This window comes from Brienomyrus brachyistius, chromosome 24 (genome assembly GCF_023856365.1).
Source record: "Brienomyrus brachyistius isolate T26 chromosome 24, BBRACH_0.4, whole genome shotgun sequence".
In the NCBI taxonomy this organism is placed as follows: Eukaryota; Metazoa; Chordata; class Actinopteri; order Osteoglossiformes; family Mormyridae; genus Brienomyrus; species Brienomyrus brachyistius.
The window spans coordinates 1,531,258-1,552,436 of record NC_064556.1 but is presented as its reverse complement, the minus strand read 5'-3'; the positions used below and the strand labels follow the sequence as shown (position 1 = coordinate 1,552,436).

The following is a 21,179-nucleotide window of genomic DNA, read 5'->3' as shown; positions in this document are numbered from 1 at the left end:
CTCAGCGAAACACAAACACGGAAATCCATCTACATACAGTGCAAAAAACAACAACTGTGTGAATACATTCATAAAATAGTATTAATGGTATTATTAATAAAAACCTGCAAACACACTTACATTTCTGTAAGCCTGGTCTGGTCCTGCACTCTCCACCGTGGTCCACACTACAGGAGAAGCAGAATGACATAGTACTGCTGTATCCATTTATTTATTGGTGCCTCTTCTTCACATACATGCATAAGTATCTATGACGTGTCAGACACACACTCTGTACTCACTTCAGCTTCTCCAGTTTACAGCTGGGATCCTCCAGTACAGCAGAGAGCAGCTTCACTCCTGAGTCTCCTGGGTGATTGTAGCTCAGGTCCAGCTCTCTCAGGTGTGAGGGGTTTGACCTCAGAGCTGAAGCCAGGGTAGAACAGCCGCCTTCTGTGACTCTACAGCCTGACAGGCTGCAGAGTGGCAGGCAAGAATTCTCAGATAAATAAGATCACCTCAGTAATACAAGTACTACTTTTAAGCAAATGTGACTACTTTCATACAAAGCGACTCCTTTCAATAATTAGTTAAAAGTGTGGAATATTCAATTTACAGTGTGGAATACCCAGTAATACTTACCTCAGTATCTCCAGTTTACAGTGTGAATCCCCCAGTCCAGCAGAGAGCAGCTTCACTCCTGAATCCTGCAGATCATTGTCACTCAGGTCCAGCTCTCTCAGGGGTGAGGAGTTTGATCTGAGAGCTGAAGCCAGCACCTCACAGCATTTCTCTGTGAGATCACACCGGTCCACCCTTAGGAAAATGAAACACTTATAAAACCACTTCTTGCATTGGTGCTCTGTACATTACATTAAAGTGAGCCATCACAGCATGACACAAGAGATTCAATAGTAAATGTTTTTCCACTTTTTCTGAAAAAGTTGGAAAAAATGAAGCTTATTTCCACAGCAGAAAAAGTACCACAGTCGGTCACGGTTGCGTGTGCTGATCTACAGTTTAACACTGCCCTCTATTGGACAAAGGGAAAAGTTTGCAGATGATGATTTAAGACAAAACAAACCAAAAACCATGGAGGTTATCCATGAGAGTATGGTATTAGATCAATGGGTAACTCTTGAGGGAGATTATCCATGACAGAATGGTGTTAGATCAGTGGGTGACGTTTGAGGAAGCTTATCTATGACAGTATGGTGTTAGATCAGGGGGTAACGCTTGAGGGAGATTATAATAATAATCGATACTTTATTGATCCCTGTAAGGAAATTGTCTTTACGCCTCCCTCAACTTGCTCTTTTCAGAGTAAGTTGTTTTTTGCGAAGGGCTGCCACCCGTAGCGGCGCCCAGGGAGCTGGGGGTTAAGGACCCTTACTCAAGGGCCCACAGGCTGAGGCTGGGTTTGAACGGGTAACCTTCTGATTACAGGCACACAGGCTTAGCCCACGGAGCCACATCCTGCCCCCATGGTACCATCCATGACAGTATGGTATTAGATCAGTTGGTAACTATTGAGGGAGGTTATCCATGACAGTATGGTGTTAGATCAGTGGGCTCTTCTTGGAGACCTTGGATGGGGTACTGGAAGGCGCCCCCTCTGGGGACTCCAATGTTCTGCTGGGGGACTTTAATGCTCACTTGGGTAGCGGCAGTGAAACCTGTAACTGGAAGGGGTGTGACTGGGAGGAACGGTCTGGCTGATTTGAACCAGAGCACTGCTCTGTTATTGGACTCCTATGTGAACCACAGTCTGTCCATAACAAACACCGTGTTCAGCATAAGGGTGTTTATAAGGGCACTAGACCACCCAGGCGGCCGCTCCATGGTTGACTATGTCATTGTAACTGATGGTGTTTATAAGGGCACCAGAGCACCCAGGCCACAGCGCTGTGGTCGACTACGTCATCGTAACTGATGGTGTTTATAAGGGCACCAGAGCACCCAGGCCGCGGCTCCGTGGTCGACTACGTCATGGTAACTGATGGTGTTTATAAGGGCACCAGAGCACCCAGGCCGCGGCTCCGTGGTCGACTACGTCATGGTAACTGATGGTGTTTATAAGGGCACCAGAGCACCCAGGCCGCGGCTCCGTGGTCGACTACGTCATGGTAACTGATGGTGTTTATAAGGGCACCAGAGCACCCAGGCCGCGGCTCCGTGGTCGACTACGTCATGGTAACTGATGGTGTTTATAAGGGCACCAGAGCACCCAGGCCGCGGCTCCGTGGTCGACTACGTCATGGTAACTGATGGTGTTTATAAGGGCACCAGAGCACCCAGGCCGCAGCTCCGTGGTCAACTATGTCATGGTAACTGATGGTGTTTATAAGGGCACCAGAGCACCCAGTCTGCAGCTCCGTGGTCGACTACGTCATGGTAACTGATGGTGTTTATAAGGGCACCAGAGCACCCAGTCTGCAGCTCCGTGGTCGACTACGTCATGGTAACTGATGGTGTTTATAAGGGCACCAGAGCACCCAGTCTGCAGCTCCGTGGTCGACTACGTCATGGTAACTGATGGTGTTTATAAGGGCACCAGAGCACCCAGGCCGCAGCTCCGTGGTCAACTACGTCATGGTAACTGATGGTGTTTATAAGGGCACCAGAGCACCCAGTCTGCAGCTCCGTGGTCGACTACGTCATGGTAACTGATGGTGTTTATAAGGGCACCAGAGCACCCAGTCTGCAGCTCCGTGGTCGACTACGTCATGGTAACTGATGGTGTTTATAAGGGCACCAGAGCACCCAGTCTGCAGCTCCGTGGTCGACTACGTCATGGTAACTGATGGTGTTTATAAGGGCACCAGAGCACCCAGGCCGCCGCTCCGTGGTCGACTATGTCATGGTAACTGATGGTGTTTATAAGGGCACCAGAACACCCAGGCTGCAGCTCCGTGGTCGACTATGTCATCGTAACTGATGAGACTGGCACTTGGTCACTTATAATATCTGTTATTAAATGTTTCATACTCCTTATTTTTTATTTTCATATTTATTCCTATGCTTTTATTTTATGCACTTTATTTCTTATATTTTCTGTAAAGCACTTTGAATGACCTTGGTGTATGAACATGTAATATACAAAGAAACTTGACTTGGACTGACATAAAATGTCCACTCTCTACTCACTTCAGCTTCTCCAGTTTACAGCTGGGATCCTCCAGTACAGCAGAGAGCTGCTTCACTCCTGAGTCTCCTGGGTGATTGTAGCTCAGCTCCAGCTCTCTCAGGTGTGAGGGATTTGACCTCAGAGCTGAAACCAGGGAAGAACAGCCTTCTTCTGTGACTCTACAGCCTGACAGCCTGCAGAAAGGAAATCACAAAATTTCAGACAAACTTTTGTGGCTGACCTGTGCTGCTGTGCCCAAAGCCTGGCCTGGACCCCCCCAGATCAAACAGGCCTTTAGCACCTCCCCTTTTTCCTCCATCCCTGTTCTCCCTGTTCCTGATAAAAAGCTTCCATTCGGGGGTAATATTCAGCACCCTGGTGTCCCGTGTGCCTCTGTTCCTGCAGTCGACAGCCTTCTTTCTGCCAGGTGTCCTCAAACTGACTAGTAACTCTGAAAGGAGGAGATGTGAACATCCCCAGCAGTTAATGCAGGCCTGTCAGCCTGCGCTAGTTTTCATTTTAGCCTAGCTAATGCACAACTTGTTTTATTTAAAAAATGAACAAATAATGAAGTTAAAAGTAAACTAGAACAAAATATATGGATGCAACACAACTTACAGGAATTCTGTTTGAGACCTTCGCACATGAACATTTTAAACGCTGTGGTCCACTCAGATCTGTACAGTCCAGTGAGAGCTGATTACAGGAGAGATTCATCTCTCATAGCAGCCAGGCTGTTTCAGGCCATGCGTACATAGCTTGCATTTAGAATTGGCTGATTTACTGATTGAGCCATTATGTGGAGTATTAGACAGGACTGACCTCAGTATCTTCAGTTTACAGTGTGGAATACCCAGTAATACTGACCTCAGCATGTCCAGTTTACAGTGTGGAATACTCAGTAATACTGACCTTAGCATGTCCAGTTTACAGTGTGGAATACTCAGTAATACCGACCTCAGTATCTTCAGTTTACATTGTGGAATACCCAGTAATACTGACCTCAGTATGTCCAGTTTCCAGTGTGGAATACCCAGTAATACTGACCTCAGTATCTTCAGTTTACAGTGTGGAATACCCAGTAATATTGACCTTAGTATCTTCAGTTTACAGTGTAGAATGCCCAGTAATACTGACCTCAGTATCTTTATTTAACAGTGTGGAATACCCAGTAATACTGACCTCAGTATGTCCAGTTTACAGTGTGGAATACCCAGTAATACTGACCTCAGTATGTCCAGTTTACAGTGTGGAATACCCAGTAATACTGACATTAGTATCTTCAGTTTATAGTGTGGAATACCCAGTAATATTGACCTCAGTATCTTCAGTTTACAGTGTAGAATACCCAGTAATACTGACCTCAGTATCTTTAGTTAACAGTGTGGAATACCCAGTAATACTGACCTCAGTATCTCCAGTTTACAGTCTGAATTGCCCAGTTCAACAGAGAGCAGCTTCACTCCTGAATCCTGCAGGTCATTGTCACTCAGGTCCAGCTCTCTCAGGTGTGAGGAGTTTGATCTGAGAGCTGAAGCCAGCACCTCACAGCATTCCTCTGTGAGATTACAGCTGTTCAGCCTGAAAAGGGAGCCGTGTAATTATACACACAGACCAGTATACACCATAGGGACAAAGGTATTGAGACACCTGGTCATTACACCTACAGTAACTTTTATGACATCCCATTATAAATCCATAGGCATCAATATGGGGTTGGTCCCCACTTTGCAGCTATAGCAGCTACCACTCATCTGGGGAGTAGATTTGGTCTTTGGGATTTCTGCCCATTCATCCAGAAGAGCGTTTATGAGGTCAGGCACTGGATGTGAAGGCCTGGCTCTCGATCTGCATTCTAGTTCATCCCAATGGTGTTTGATGGGGTTCTTTATAGACCTTGCTTTGTGCAATGGGACAGAGTCACGCTGGATCAGAAAAGGGCCTTCCCCAAACTGTTCCCATAATGTCTGAAGCATAGATTTGTCCAAAATGTCTTGGTGTGCTGAAGCATTAAGAGGCCAAGCTCAACCCCTGTAAAACTACCCCATACCATCATCCCTCCTCCACCAAACTTTACAGTTGGCACAATTGCAGTCAGGCAGGTAACGTTCTCCTGCAACTGCCAAACCCAGACTCATCCTATGAACTGCTAGAGAGAGAAGTGTGATTCGCCACTCCACAGAACAAATTTCCACTGCTCCAGAGTTCAGTGGCAGCGTGCTTTACACCACTCCACCTGACTGAGTTTCTGCTGTTCCTGAACATTTCCAGTTTGCAAAAATACCACTTACAGTTGACAGTGGAATATCTAGCAGGGCTGAAATTTCACAAACTAACTTATTGCAAAGGTGGCATCCTATGACAGCACAATTCCCTGAGCTCTTCACAATGACCGGTTCTTTCACAAACATTTGTAAACCTGACTGCATGGCTGGGTGCTTGATTTTATACACCTATGGTGATGGGTCTGAATGAAACACCTGAATTCAGTGATTAAGAGTCGTGTCCTAATACTTTTGTCCATATAGTGCATATCCTACACATCAGTGATTGTAGTGATACAAGACAACCAAACAAACATTTTTTCAGCATAAGAGGCACAGTCTATAGTGACTGAAAGAATTATAGCAAATCTATATTATTCCATTATAAACCTAAAACAACAACCCAGGATGGGCCACCAACCCATTACACAGCACACTCAGACACTCATACCTACAGGCAATTTGGTAACTTCAATCAGCCTCAGCAGGTATCCGGACTGTGGGGGGAAACCCCACGCGGAGAACATGCAGACTCCACACACATGGAACCCAAGTCTCAGATTTGAACACAGGTCTCAGAGGTGTTTGAGGCAACAGTGCTCACCACTGCACCAGCATGCAGCCCATTTATTGCACATCTATAGTCAAAGATAATAATTGATACTTTACTGACCCCTGTGGGGAAATTCTCTTTATGCCTCCCCCAAGTTTGTTTGTTTGTTTGTTTGTTTCTTTCTTTCTTTCTTTCTATCAAAATTTGTTTAAACAAAACATTTTCCATCCCCATGGAGGAACTGTCTTTTTGCCAATCCCAGCTTGCTCTCCATGAGACACACAGACACACGCAGGTGAGAGGAAGTTTGGGGTCACAGCACAGGATCTGCCAGCATCCAGCACTCCTACAGCCATTGGCATTAAGGGTCTTGGTCAAGGGTCCAGCGATGACATCACTGCCGGCCAGGAGATCTGAACCAGCGACCTTCACCAAGGGCACAGAGTCCGAACCCGCAGAGTCACGTACCACACCCAGTATTTACAGAAATACTTCCTCCAGTATCCAGAACTGAAAAGAACTTCTGAGTGTCAAAGGATGGTCACGGAAAACCTGTATTTTAATGACATCACTACCTTCAGTCAATATAAAATCTGGGTTACAAAAAAATCCAGCCGGGTTATTAATCCAAGAGGGGAAATAAGTAATATATTTATACAGTTTCATTGTAAATTTAAAACGATGTTAGTCTATTACTGCCTGACTAGCTGTCGTCGCATCCTCAGCCAGGAGCAGCTGAGGCCAGCAGAGGGCGCCAGTGAGCAGTCAGAGACAGCAGTCTTCTGGAAGCTCCCAGCTCTGGGCTCCATCACATGGACACACCTGCTGACAGTAACACTCACATACCATTTCTGTGGGGCTGGTGTGTGACTCAGCAGGCTAAGCCTCTGTGCCTGTGGTTGGAGGATCACTGGTTAGACACTCAGCAGAACAGTCACATGTCTGTGGGCCCTTGATCGAGGCCCTTAACCCCCAGCTCCAGGGCTGCTGGATGTCAGCTGACCCTGTGCTGTGACCCCTAAGCTTAGTCTCACCTGTAAATGTGTCTGTGTCTCTCATGGAGAGTGAGAAGAGATGCATTCCAATGTACCTCTACTTGTGCAAATAAAGGATCATATCACTCATAACCCCCTCAGATAAGGACCCCCTTTGTTTCTATAGCAGGTTAGGATGCACACAGGGTTGTCATGGAAATGACACTTTTGTGTTTTTACTACATCACTACCCTCAGTCATTATAAAATCTGGGTTCCAGATTATCAAAAAACAATCCAGCCCAGTTGTTTATCCACAAGGAGAAATAAATTTTAGATTTAAAATATGTTAAACAATGTTAATCTGTTCCTGCCAGACTTTTTCACATCCTGACTTACAGAGCTCTCCTAGATGTCTTGACCACAGGCAGCAGCCTCCAATGTTCCTTATCTGATCTGATGAATTTCTTCAGATCAAACACATCCAGCTCCTTATCTGACATCAGCATCGCAAAGGCCAGAGCTGAGTACTGTGCAGGTGAGAGGTCTTCTGCTGAAAGACGTCCTGAATTCAGGTATCTTTGTACTTCTTCTACTATGGATTTGTCACCCAGCTCATTCAGACAGTGGAAGAGGTTGATGGTCCTTTCTGGAGATAAATTGTCCTTTATTTTCCCCTTGATGTATTGGGCTGTTTCTTTAATATCATGTGAGATGGTTCCTGTCTGTCCCAGTAGTGTTTGTAACAGAGTCTTACTGGAGTCTGTTGAGAGGCCCAGGAGGAAGCGGAGGTAGAGGTCCAAGTGTCCATTCTTGCTCTCTAATGCTTGATCCACTGCAGTCTTCAGCAGGTCAGCTGATGAGTTTGACAGAAACCCATATAAAGCAGCGAGATACTCCTGGACGCTCAGATGCACAAAGCAGTACACCTTCTCCTCATACAACCCATACTCCTCTTTAAAGATGTCTGTGCACAATCCAGAGTAAACTGAAGCTTCACTGACATCAATGTCATTCTCTGTCAGATCTTGCTCATAAAATATGAGATTGCCTTTCTCAAGGTTGTCAAAAGCCAGCTTACCAAGTTTTATCAGGGATTCCTTACTAGATTCAAAACATTTATTAAGCTTGGTTTCACTTTTTTTCATGTACTTGTCATTTTTTAAACTTGTCTGAAAGATCAGGAAGTGTGTGTACATTTCAGTCAGAGTGCTTGGAATTTCTCCCCTGTCAGTTTCAGTAAAAAGCTTCTCAAGGACAGTGGCTGAAATCCAGCAGAACACAGGTATGTGGCACATGATGAAGAGGCTCCGTGATGATTTCACATGTGTGATAATCCTGCTGGCCAGGCTCTCATCACTGAATCTCCTCCTGAAATACTCCTCCTTCTGGGCATCACTGAACCCTCGTATCTCTGTCACCCGGTGGACGTACTCAGTTGGTATCTGATTGGCTGCTGCTGGCCGCGAGGTTATCCAGAGGAGAGCGGATGGGAGCAGATTCCCCTTAATGAGGTTAGTCAACAGCACATCCAGTGACGTTTTCTTTGTTGCATCAAACCAGCTCTCATTGTTCTGAAAATCTAGAGGAAGGCGACACTCATCCAGACCATCAAAGATGAACAAGACTTTGTACCTAAACAGTTCAGTGGATTCAAATGATTTGAGAACAGGGACGAAGTGTTGAAGCAGTTCAATCAGACTGAATTCATCCTTAATCAAATTCAGGTCCCGGAAAGGAAGAGCAAATATGAAGTGAACATCCTGGTTTGCTTTTCCTTCTGCCCAGTCGAGAACAAATTTCTGCACAGAGACTGTTTTCCCGATACCTGCCACCCCTTTACTGAGTACAATTCTGATAGGTGTCTCACGTCCACATAAGGGTTTAAATATATTATTGCACTTGACTGTAGTATCTTCTGTTCGCCTTTTCTTGGATGCTGTTTCAATCTGTCTCACTTCATGTTCATCATTGACTCCTCCAGTCCCACCTTCAGTTATGTAGAGTTCTGTGTAAATCTCATTGAGGAGTGTTGGCTGTCCTTCCTTAGCTTTGCCTTCAAATACACACTTAAATTTCTGCTTCAGGGTACATTTGACTATGCGGTGACATTTTGTCAGAAGATGCCCTGAAATGAAATGAGAGGTAAATAAACTTTTCAAAAAACACAATTTTTTACTCATACAAGCAAACCTAAATCTAATTAAATGATAAACTGAAATGTAATACATATTTTTTTCATATACAAATTTTCTGAGACCAAACGAACACACAGAGAATGAGATTCAGCTCTTACTCTTCTCCAGTCTGTCAGCGAGATCATTTTGCTCCATGATCCTCAGGATGTACAGTGTGATCTTCAGAGCTCCATCTCTACCACAGGTCTTCTGCATCTGACCATCATTGTCCAGGTCATTGTCCTCCTCCAGCTGGGGTTCAGGGCATTCTGGGTAATTCTGATCTAGGTACCTCGTGATCTTCTTCAGCTCGTCCTTCAGGAACCTCACAGCATTTTCCTCTAGTGACTAAATGCACAGTCACAGTTAATTATTGCAACTTGAACTAAACCATTTCATAGTTTTATTTATTGACTCATAGGGTTGAATAACTTTTCATTAACATTATTAGTTTCTTACTGTACAGCTGTATAAAATATAAACCAATTCACACAACACTTCAGAAAATATATATCAGCCATAAATGCAAACCTTCAATATGTAAGAGAAACCCGGTTTCTCCTGTAGATCTGATCTGCATCCTTCCATTTGGTCTCTGTCAATAAGGCAGAAATATAAAGACCTCAAATCATCTACACAAGTGTAACAGAAGGTCTGTAACGGTCCCCATTAAAAGTGCTCTTGCTGCTGACAGAATAACCTAGTGGTGGATTTTAATGTGTAAAGGTGTAAGACATCTTTTTAAACTTTATTCATTAGGGAGGCTGTAGGAGCCTAAATGCATTTCGTATGATTTGAATAATTAACAGTAAATAATATTGATTCAAGGTATAAGTTTATTAGTTTGACAGATATTATTTTATAATGTTAAGATTTATTGGATCTAACTTGTAATGTTTAAAAACAGGACTTTTAATGTAGTCCTGATGGACACTATTGGGGTGCTTTTATTATGATAAAGGGGGCGGGGAATAGGAAGTTGGAGGGAGAGGAGTGAGATTGGAGCGAAATAGTTTTTTGACCTGGTAAGATTGCTCTCGAATTTTGATATAAATGTATTTATTTTATTTGTGGATAAAATTTTATGTTTGTAATATTGGTTAAAGATTCTAAGTAAACAGTTAAGTTTTGCGAAGCAGTTTGTTGGAGTTTTATAGAGTGAATTTGGACGGGAGAATCTTTCGAGCGTCAAGCTAAGCTTCAATAGGTACACGCAAGAACCTACATTTTTAGTCAAAAAACTAGCTCTTCAAGGATTACTGGATTTGGAAAGGATTGGCTGGATATAGAGAACAACCGCAAGGATATATTTTATGTACTTGGCGACTAATTTGCAACGGATTGACTGCGCTGCTACTTGCTAACTCGAACGGTAAAAAAGGTTTTTTTTTTGCTTTCTACCGAAATACAAAGTGAAACGCAGTAAAAAGCTAAGCGTTAACATTTCAGATAATTAATGTGAACGTGGAAAGGTTAACACAAAACATACAGAAGCCCGGTTGACATGGAACAGCAAGAAGAAAAACGAACTGTAAAAATTACCGAAAAGGCCATGGAAGAGCGCAAGTCCAGACAAATACAAGCACGTAAGAGCAAGCTAGCCCAACTAACTAGCATGATGAGACAAATTGAAGAATTAATGACCGACGATGCAAACGCTGACGTTGTTAAGAATAAGCTGCGAGTCGAATTCAGTGGTTTGCAGCAACAATTCACAGATTTAAACTACATATTACAACGTTTCATGAGTGAAGAAGAATTCTTGGATAATCAAAAAAAATTGGTTTGAGCCGAAACATGCATTAATGAATGATTTCTTTTGGAAATGTGAAAACTGGATGAAAGATGTCATGGAGCGCACTGAGCGTGCTGAAGAAAATGAAAGGGTTCGAACTGATAAGTCTGTGTATTCAAAATCATCCGCTAAACGCTCTAAAAGGTCCAGTTCACAATGCACTAGCGTGACATCAGCGTATGCAATGAAAATTAGAGCAGAAATAGAACGTGCATCCTTAAAGGCTAGGGCAGCAGCTGTAATGGAAAAGTTGGCCATAGAAGAGGAGGAAGCAGAGCATGAAGCAGAGCAAAAGAGAAAGGAAGCTGGAATAAGGGCTAAAAAGGAAATGCATTTAATTCAGACAGCTATTGCTGAGTCAGATGCAAAATTAAAAGTTTTGCAAAGGTATGAAGATATGCAGGAAAACATTAGTATTTGCGAATCTGATATATTTGAAGGCAAAAAGGAGATGAAAGGTGCCCTTTTGACATCATCAAAGCATGCTGCACCTAAATTGAATCACTCTAAGCTTGATTCAGATGATCATTTTCCAGCAGCAACCAAGAGAGTCTCAGATGATGCAAATAAGGAATGCAGTGGTGAAGTAGTGCTTGACAGTTTGTGTAAGGCCATTTCTCAACAAGCCAGTGTCACAGAGTATTTAGTGAAGAATCATAAGGCAGCATTGCTACCTGATCTCACCATTAAAACGTTCAAAGGCGACCCATTGGAATATAAATCCTTTATTAGATCGATTGAACATGGAATCGAAAGCCGCACTGATGATGATCGTGATCGTCTACAGTTTTTGCTGCAATACACAAGTGGACAGCCGCATGACTTGGTAAAGAGCTGTGTTCATATGCCACCTTCATCAGGCTATGCCAAAGCAAAACAAATGTTAAAGGATTTTTTTGGTGATGATTACAGCCTAGCAGAGGCGTACATAAAGGAGGCCTTGGACTGGCAAACAATCAAGGCAGAAGATGGCGCAGCCCTACAGTCTTTCTCATTATTTCTCACCGGTTGCTCCAACACAATGATAGACATTTGTTACATGGAAGACTTGGATAATACAGCTAATATTAAGGCATTAGCTAACAAGCTCCCGTACAAACTCAAAGAATCCTGGAGAAAATTTGCCTGTGACCTACAAGAAAGAACCAAGAAAAGAGTAAAGTTCAAGGACTTTGTTGATTTTGTTAACAAGCAAGTCAAGTACTTGTTGCATCCTCTCTATGGAAACATAAAGGAAACCAACCTAAACACAAAGGATTCAGTCAGACAAAAATCAAAACCACGACATGAAGAAACACATAAAACAAAAAGGGTATTCACAACATCCATTGCCTCATCAACAGAAAATAAATGTAAGGAAAATGAAGAAGTTATAACATCACGAACAAAGGCTGTTTCAGTGGATGTTAACAGCAGACCTTGCTTTTATTGCAATGGAGAGCAGCACGGCTTCACAACCTGCAAAGGATTCAAAAGTAAGCCACACAAAGAAAAGCTTGAGTTTTTGAAAAGGAAAGGTTTATGCTTTGCATGCTTGAAACATGGCCACATGAGTAGCAGTTGTAGAGACAAGACTAAGTGTCAAGAATGCTCTCGATTGCATCCAACCTTGCTGCACATTACCTTCAAGGATTCAAAGGGAGATGCAGCCAAAGAAAGTCAAGATCAGCCATCTGTAACTAATGCCCTTGTTCAAATGGCAGAAATCTGTGGCGTCACCGGGGCCGGTAAAGAAGATTGTTTTCTTTCAATTGTTCCAGTACTGGTCAAGGCACGTAAAGGCACAAAGATGGTAATAACGTATGCGTTTCTGGATCCTGGAAGTTCTGCTACCTTTGCTACAGAGTCACTGATAAATAAACTGAACATGAAAGGACGCCACACAAGCATCTCGTTGCGAACAATGGGAAGCGAGTCTGTGGTGAATACACATATTGTAACAGGACTGGAAATCAGTAGCCTAGAAGGCAACCAGTTTATTGAACTTTCAGAAGTGTTTTCTCAAAAGGCCATTCCTGTAACTATGGATAATATCCCACGCCAAGAGGATGTCATCAGCTGGCCTTACTTAAAGGATGTGAAGTTACCAACTGTAGAGGCAGATGTTGGATTACTTATAGGAGCCAACGTGCCTAAGGCAATGGAGCCTCTTCAGGTGGTGAGTAGCGTGGATAATGGACCATATGCCGTGAGGACAGTTTTGGGCTGGACGGTAAATGGACCTCTTAGAGGAGGAAATGATGGACTGAAAATAGATAGAATGGCAACAGTCACAACAAACCGAATCTCAGTAGCTAGGTTAGAAGAGCTTTGGCATCAACAGTTCAAGCTGGACTTTCCTGATGCTGGGCAAAATGAAAACATTGAAATGTCCAAGGAAGATCACCAGTTTATTAGCATGGTATCTCTGTCAACACAGCTGAAAGATGGACATTACACTATTTGCCTTCCATTGAGAAGTGAGCTGTTGTGTATGCCAAACAACAGATCAGTCGCGGAGCAACGTGCATTGAACTTGCGAAAGAGGTTTTCTAAAGATGCTGAGTATCATGCAGAATATGTTGCATTTATGGAGGACATTGTCAGGAAAGGCTATGCAGTGAAAATAGCCAATGCTGAATGTGAAATGATTGAAGGAAGAACTTGGTATCTGCCTCATCATGGAGTCAGACATCCTGTCAAGCAAAAGCTGCGTGTTGTCTTTGATTGTGCAGCAAGCTTTGGAGGAACATCGCTAAATCAGCAACTCCTACAAGGACCAGACCTGACAAGTTCGCTGCTGGGGGTTCTTACAAGATTCAGGCAAGAAACCATTGCCGTTATGGCCGATGTGGAGGCTATGTTTTATCAAGTCGGGGTCAAAGATGATGATACAAATCTACTGAGATTTCTATGGTGGCCGCAAGGGAATTATCAGAAGGAGCTTGTTGAATTCAAGATGCTGGTTCACATCTTTGGTGCAACATCATCACCAAGTGTTGCAACCTTTGCTCTACAGAAATGCGCAGCCGATTTTGAAGACGAATTTGGACAAGAAGCCGCCAAAACGGTAAAGAGAAATTTTTATGTGGATGACTGCCTTAAGTCAACAGCTGATGAAGACACAGCAGTCACCCTGTGCACCAACTTGCGGAATATGTTAGCCAAAGGTGGTTTTCGGCTAACCAAATGGTCAAGCAACAGCAGGAAGTTGCTTAATTCAATTCCTGTAGATGAGAAAGCTGAGGGATTTCAAGATCTGGATTTGAATATGGACAATCTACCGGTGGAGAGAGCACTGGGAATCCAGTGGTGTGCTGAGACGGACCAATTCAAGTTCAAGATCAATCTCAAGGATCGACCACACACCAGGAGAGGCCTGCTTTCCTTTGTCAGCTCCATATTTGATCCTTTGGGATTTATAGCTCCAGTAGTTCTGCCTGCCAAGAAAATTCTGCAAGATTTATGTAGACAGAAATACAGCTGGGATGAAAGTCTACCAAATGATGTCATTAAAGATTGGACAAAGTGGGCTTCTGACTTGTCACGGCTAGAGGATTTTGGCATTAACAGATGTATCAAGGCTAAGCAGTTTGGTACACTAATCTTCGCTCAGCTGCATCACTTTGCTGATGCGAGTGAAGATGCCTATGGAACAACAAGTTACCTTGTGCTACGCTCATCAACTGGCATGACTCAGTCTACTCTGATGATGGCAAAGGCCCGGGTGGCACCGTTGAAATCTCCCAGTATACCTAGGATGGAATTAACTGCAGCCTCAGTTGCAGTCAAAATGGATAAGCTGTTGAAGAAAGAGCTTGAATTAGAGCTTCAAGACTCGATCTACTGGACAGATAGCACAGTTGTGCTAAAATACTTGAATAGTGAAAGCGCCAGATTCAAGACGTTCGTTGCTAATAGAGTGACAACCATCCTGGAGCACTCTCAAGCTTCGCAGTGGAGATATATCAACACCAACCTGAATCCAGCAGATCATGTCTCGAGAGGACAAACTGTTGAAGCATTTTTGAGGAATGACAGCTGGCTCTCTGGACCAAGTTTTCTGCTCTGCACAGAAGACCAGTGGCCTAAGAATCCAGACCCTGGGATGATAAATGTAGATGACCCAGAGGTCAAAAGAGTTGTTCTGTCGCATGTCGTTCAGACACAAAAGCCCAAGGGTGCATTGGACCAGTTGATGATGTACTACTCGTCCTGGTCAAAACTGAAACGTGCCATAGCATGGTTTTTGAAATTTAAAAATATGCTGAAGGAACTGATGGCAAGGAAAACAGAACTAAGTATCTCAAGCTGGGAAAGAATTGATCAGTTCAAGAAAACCTATAAGGGAACACACCTAACTTGTGAGGATCTGACCAAAGCTGAGAAGGAAATCGTGAAGTATGCCCAAAGGCAAAGATTTGGGGAGGACTTGGACATGCTAAAGGCACGACAAAGGGTAAAGAAAAGTAGTTCATTGCATAAGTTGAATCCAGTACTGCACGATGGAGTTATGAGAGTAGGAGGCAGGTTGAGCAGATCATCATTGCCAACTGATTCCAAACAGCAAGCCATCCTGCCGAAGGATTCATACATCACAAGTCTTGTGCTGAGACATATTCATGATGTTACAGCACATGCAGGAAGAAATCACATGTTGGCTCAGTTACGACAGACATTTTGGATCCCCGGAGCAAATGGGGTCATTAGGAGAATTTTGTCTAAGTGCATCACCTGTAAGAAGCTACATGGGACGGTTGGCAAGCAACTCATGGCAGATTTGCCAAAATGCAGGGTTCTGCCTGACGATCCTCCATTTACAAAAGTTGGCATTGACTATTTTGGCCCGTTTGGTGTAAAAAGGGGAAGAGGACATGTAAAAAGGTACGGAGTTATTTTTACTTGTCTTGCCATACGAGCAGTGCACCTTGAAGTAGCGTCTTCACTGGACACTGATGCATGTCTCAATGCAATTAGAAGATTCCTTGCAAGGAGAGGACAGGTTAAAGAACTGTATTCAGACAATGGAACTAATTTCCGGGCAGCTGACAGTGAAATGAAAAAATTGATAAGTGGGTGGAATACCAGTGTAATTGAAAAACACTTGCAACAGAAAGGTATCCAGTGGCACTTCAGTCCTCCAACAGGATCTCATCACGGAGGACCCTGGGAGAGGATGATCCGCTCCGTGAGAAAGATTCTGAACGTCACCATAAAGGAACAGCTTGTGGACGAAGAAGGTCTACATACCGTTTTGTGTGAAGCTGAGGCCATCATAAACAGTAGACCCATCACCAAGGCATCTTCGGACGTTAATGACTTAGAAGCATTAACGCCTAATCACCTTTTGTTACTGAAAGTCAAGCCTGAGCTGCCTCCAGGTGTGTTCAGTAAAGATGATCAGTACGCAAATCGAAGATGGAGACAAGTCCAGTACCTCGCTGACATATTCTGGAAGCGCTGGTGTAGGGAGTACCTCACACAGCTACAAGAACGTCAACGATGGTCTACACCTCAGAGAAACTTCTGTGTCGGTGATGTAGTGCTGATTGTGGACGATACGTCACCCAGAAATTCCTGGCCGCTTGGAAGAATAATAGAGACCTTTCCTGATCAGAAAGGCCTTGTTCGTCAGGTGAAGGTCAAGACCAGGACCAATGAACTTTTGCGACCAGTAACAAAGCTGTGTCTGCTGCAAGAGTCTGAGGATAATTGATGGACTGTTAAGAAGAATTGCTTGGTTTTGTGATTATGTAGTTATGGACTATATGAAAGCTAAAGTTATTCAGCTTTGACTGAGTTAATAAGATGATTAGTATATCATTAGGCTCCTTCAGTTTAAATTTTGAGTAATTGTTTTAATGGTATTGTTAACAATTAGGGGCCGGAAATGTAGGAGCCTAAATGCATTTCGTATGATTTGAATAATTAACAGTAAATAATATTGATTCAAGGTATAAGTTTATTAGTTTGACAGATATTATTTTATAATGTTAAGATTTATTGGATCTAACTTGTAATGTTTAAAAACAGGACTTTTAATGTAGTCCTGATGGACACTATTGGGGTGCTTTTATTATGATAAAGGGGGCGGGGAATAGGAAGTTGGAGGGAGAGGAGTGAGATTGGAGCGAAATAGTTTTTTGACCTGGTAAGATTGCTCTCGAATTTTGATATAAATGTATTTATTTTATTTGTGGATAAAATTTTATGTTTGTAATATTGGTTAAAGATTCTAAGTAAACAGTTAAGTTTTGCGAAGCAGTTTCTTGGAGTTTTATAGAGTGAATTTGGACGGGAGAATCTTTCGAGCGTCAAGCTAAGCTTCAATAGGTACACGCAAGAACCTACAGAGGCTTCATAACATCAATCTCCTCATAACAGCAGAAGAGAACCAGTGACATCCAGCTCCACCACAGAGACACAGCAGGCAGGACAGACAGTCTGAATGTTTAAAATGCACATTTACCTTTGATCTGTAGATAAAGGTCCCTCTCTGAATTCAAGTGGGGGCCTCATTGACTTGTCACTCTTCATGGAAACACAGCTGGGTGCAGGTGAGCCTGCTCTATCCACCAGGACACTGTGGGCAAAACAAAAGTATACAATGTTAGTCAGGACCTGTCCCCCCACCCAAAGGCGAAGGGAGGCTACCCTCTCGTCCACTGGAGTAAAGCCCAATGCACAGGCACCCAGCCAGGGGGCAATAAGTATGCCCACCCCTGATCTGCGCCTCTCCTCTCTAACGATATAGATAATGAGTTCAATGATTGTTTTCTGTGGGTGTTCACTGTAGAGGACATGAGTAACATTCTGACGCTTATTCCTAATCCAACTCCATCTTTGACCAGTATATGTACAGTATAGCCAGAGACGGATTATGGGTTGTGTGGGCCCCTGGGCAAAACATTTCTCCTGAAAAGCGATTTGATTAAAAGCAGATGTGTAATGTATACCTGCATGCCTTTAGTATGTGATAAAATAAACCAATGAAATTGTGAAAAGAAAAGATTTGTTGTTTATTTTAGCAAGATATGCTAAAACAGGTGCCTTTAAGCTTCTCATCAGCCATTCAGCCTATTTATTATGCTACTGTGTTATTTGGTATCATTGTGCACCACACTGAACATGGACCAGAGAAAGTAGAGGCGAAAGAGAGCGCGCGCGAGCGAGCGAGCGACAGAAAGAGAGAGAGAGAGAGAGAGCGCGAGCGCGAGCGAGAGAGAGAGAGAGCGCTGTCTGAGAGCTTGTTCTTCTGTATTACAGTCTCTGTCACTTGACCTGACGGCTGTTACTCTTTTCCAGTTTCTTTGTTATTATTATTATCATTATTACTTCTGATTTTTTACCCTTTCTTCTATTTGTTCTATTTCCTTAATGTCTGGTTCTGTGTCTGTGCAGCACTGCTCTACGTGCCTCAAATAGCCCCTTTTGGGCAAATAAAGTTTTTTTTATTTGATTTGATTTGTAGATGTATTCATCCTCTATCGCATTACAGTCGGTGGTCATTTTAGGTATGAGGAATGTGATGGTTCCCTCTAAAATAGAAGAACTGGCTGATTTTGGAGGAAAGAAAGGAAATGCTGAGGTATTTTATTATTATACTGCAAATATTAATGTGCCCCCCCCCGCCTCAGCTAGGAACCCTGCTTACTTTTACCTTATGGTCTAACTATAGACTCACAGAGACATGCATGTTAGTGGGCTGGATCACTGTTACCTCTCAGGCTCCTTTGATTTACACCCCACAGGGGGGGTCATTTCAGAAGCAGGTTCCTCCATTTTGGTGCGGATCCAGAGCAGATGATTCCTGCTGGCGCCTCTGTTAACATGAAGGGTAAACAGACACATGCAGATACAATATCTAACAATCAACACTTTTACGTTGAAGTGGACGCTACTAGAATAACAACAACGTCACGCTAGCAGTTAGCGACATTTTTTTTTTCTTAAGAAAACGCAACAGCCTCAAAACTTTATCTACTTTATTCCCGTAGTGCCATACGCTCCATGTTAGACGGCGCTGAATTTGAGGTGAACCCAAGTCATTAAAACATTCGATATAAACGTGTTAAATCACTTAACATTCGACTAATTATTCCATACCGCACGTTTACTCCATGCGATTATTTACAGCGTATCGAATTACATATTAAACGTCTGATTATACTGAGAAGTATTAAATCCCAGCATGTGTGTTAAACAGGGGCAGATTTAAGGGGCGGCCACCGCACATCAAATTAATAAATAACGAAATATTAATTATTTTATTTTCTAAGCAGAAGCACAGAAAACACCCGGGGCGGTGCGACCGCCCCAATAAATATAACTGCCCCCCGATTATTTTATAATTAGTTGTGTCTGCTGACTATAAACTTACCTTGCAATACAAAATATCTTTATATTATTCCCGAGTCTTACTCGTGTTCCTTGCTGACGTGGCGACTCTGGCTTTAAATCTTTCACTTTCATTTACAGACAGGGCATTTATCACTCCGTTCTGTGGTGGTGGTGGTGGGGGGAGGAGAACCTGCTCCTGCTCCTGTGTTTGTGTGGGGGGTAACTTAACAGTGTATAGTGCTTATTTCCTCGAGTAGTTTGTCATGTAAATTGTACACTTTTCGGGTGTGATAGATAATGTTGTGATTTGTACACGTGATTGGTGTTATCTCCCGATGCTTGCTATTGCCCTCTACAAATGTAGCTAGTCCCTAGCTACATTTATTCCATCCATCCATTTTCCAAACCACTTATCCTACTGGGTCGCGGGGGGTCCGGAGCCTATCCCGGAAGCAATGGGCACGAGGCAGGGAACAACCCAGGATGGGGGGTCAGCCCATCGCAGGGCACACTCACACACCATTCACTCGCGCATGCACTCCTATGGGCAATTTAGCAACTCCAATTAGCCTCAGCATGTTGTTGGACTGTGGGGGGAAACCGGAGCATCCGGAGTCAATAACAACAATTAAGCATAAATATCGTTACTTTCATAACATTCAGCATTCAAACACATGCACTTCAGTCCTGATACTTTGTTATCATCACTACTGCAGTGCGCAGTATTGGAATAATCATGAGATCATGAACATGGTAAGAAGTTTTCCTAATAACAGAATTAATTAAACAAGCCCCCCATTACTTCCTCCCCCCATTTATGTCGCACTGCTGACAATGTTCTCAATAAAAACAAATAGCTGACAGTATCATTATTGAACATTAGCATCAGCAGAGAACATTATGGAAAAATACAGATAAATTAAAATAAATAAATACCAGGTAACCTCTGTACCTACAGTAAATGGATTCTTTTTATTTCAGTCAGTCATTACTGTGCTGCTGCATGGTACTGAATGATCCATGAGACACGAAGACACATTAACTTGGACTTGCTAAACTGCCCGTAGGTGTGCTTGTGTGAGTGAATGGTGTGTGAATGTGCCCTGCGATGGGCTGGACCCCTCATCCTGGGTTGTTCCCTGCCTTGTGCCCATTGTTTCCGAGATAGGCTCTGGACCCCCCGCGACCCAGTAGGATAAGCGGTTTAGAAAATGGATGTATGAATTTTCACAAAATTTTGTTTTGTTGTGGAAATAAACGTCCACACTTGAAATTTGAATGCCTGTGTGTGTGTTTGCAGAACTACATGTATGACATCAAACTAACATAAGTTGTGCACAGAGAAGGCAAAAGCAAGATGTGTTTTTCATTTAGACCATCAGTGTGGTATTTTTGTGCCTAACAATTAACACAAACCTTCATATTACTAAACACACCATGCAGCAACTTTCAATTTTCAAATTTCAAAAATATCAAAAAAAGTGGTCTACATCTTGTCTTCTTTCTGGGTCTGGCCACAAGATTTAATTAACATCGCATGCAGTGTCCGCTAGTGCAAGGCACCAGAGAAAATATCTCCTGGAACGCTGTATCCAGGGCTGGCATGACCTCCGGCCAGTATCTCCTCCACTGCCCGTAAAAGGGCTATGCATTGATGGGCCTGACGGTTATACACCTTCCAGTGCCAGGCAGAGAAACTCTTCGACTGGATTCAATAATGGAAAATACAGGGAAAGGTTGAGTACAGTGAAGAGTGGGTGGTCTGTAAACCAGTTGTGGACCAAAGCAGCCCTATGGAAACTAACATTGTGCCAAATGACGTACCTGGTCTGCTCTGGTCTCTGATCATTAGTAAGTATGTGATGCAAGGTGCCCAGGAATGTTATGTGTGCCGTGTTGTATCAGCCCAGGGTTGCAAGATGGTGAACAGCATTTTGGCTTATAGCTGCACACATGGTTATATTACCCCCACGTTGTCCTGGGACACTGATG

At 43.2% G+C, this 21,179-nt stretch overlaps 1 protein-coding gene across 5 annotated transcripts in view; it reads right to left on the bottom strand.

Moving 5' to 3' along the window:
• LOC125719996 (NACHT, LRR and PYD domains-containing protein 12-like) overlaps positions 1 to 21,179 on the bottom strand; it is a 36,566-nt gene that overhangs the window by 1,847 nt on the left and 13,540 nt on the right. The window contains exons 7-12 of one of the 5 annotated variants that reach the window (XM_048994933.1): positions 7,296 to 7,825; positions 4,514 to 4,687; positions 3,127 to 3,300; positions 622 to 795; positions 282 to 455; positions 121 to 167 (exon numbers count right to left, since the gene is read on the bottom strand). In XM_048994933.1, coding sequence (XP_048850890.1) covers positions 121 to 167; positions 282 to 455; positions 622 to 795; positions 3,127 to 3,300; positions 4,514 to 4,687; positions 7,296 to 7,825 — 1,273 coding nt within the window. The remainder of the gene's footprint in view (positions 1 to 120; positions 168 to 281; positions 456 to 621; positions 796 to 3,126; positions 3,301 to 4,513; positions 4,688 to 7,295; positions 7,826 to 21,179) is intronic. The other 4 variants (XM_048994931.1, XM_048994932.1, XM_048994930.1 and 1 more) reach the window with 4 other exon arrangements.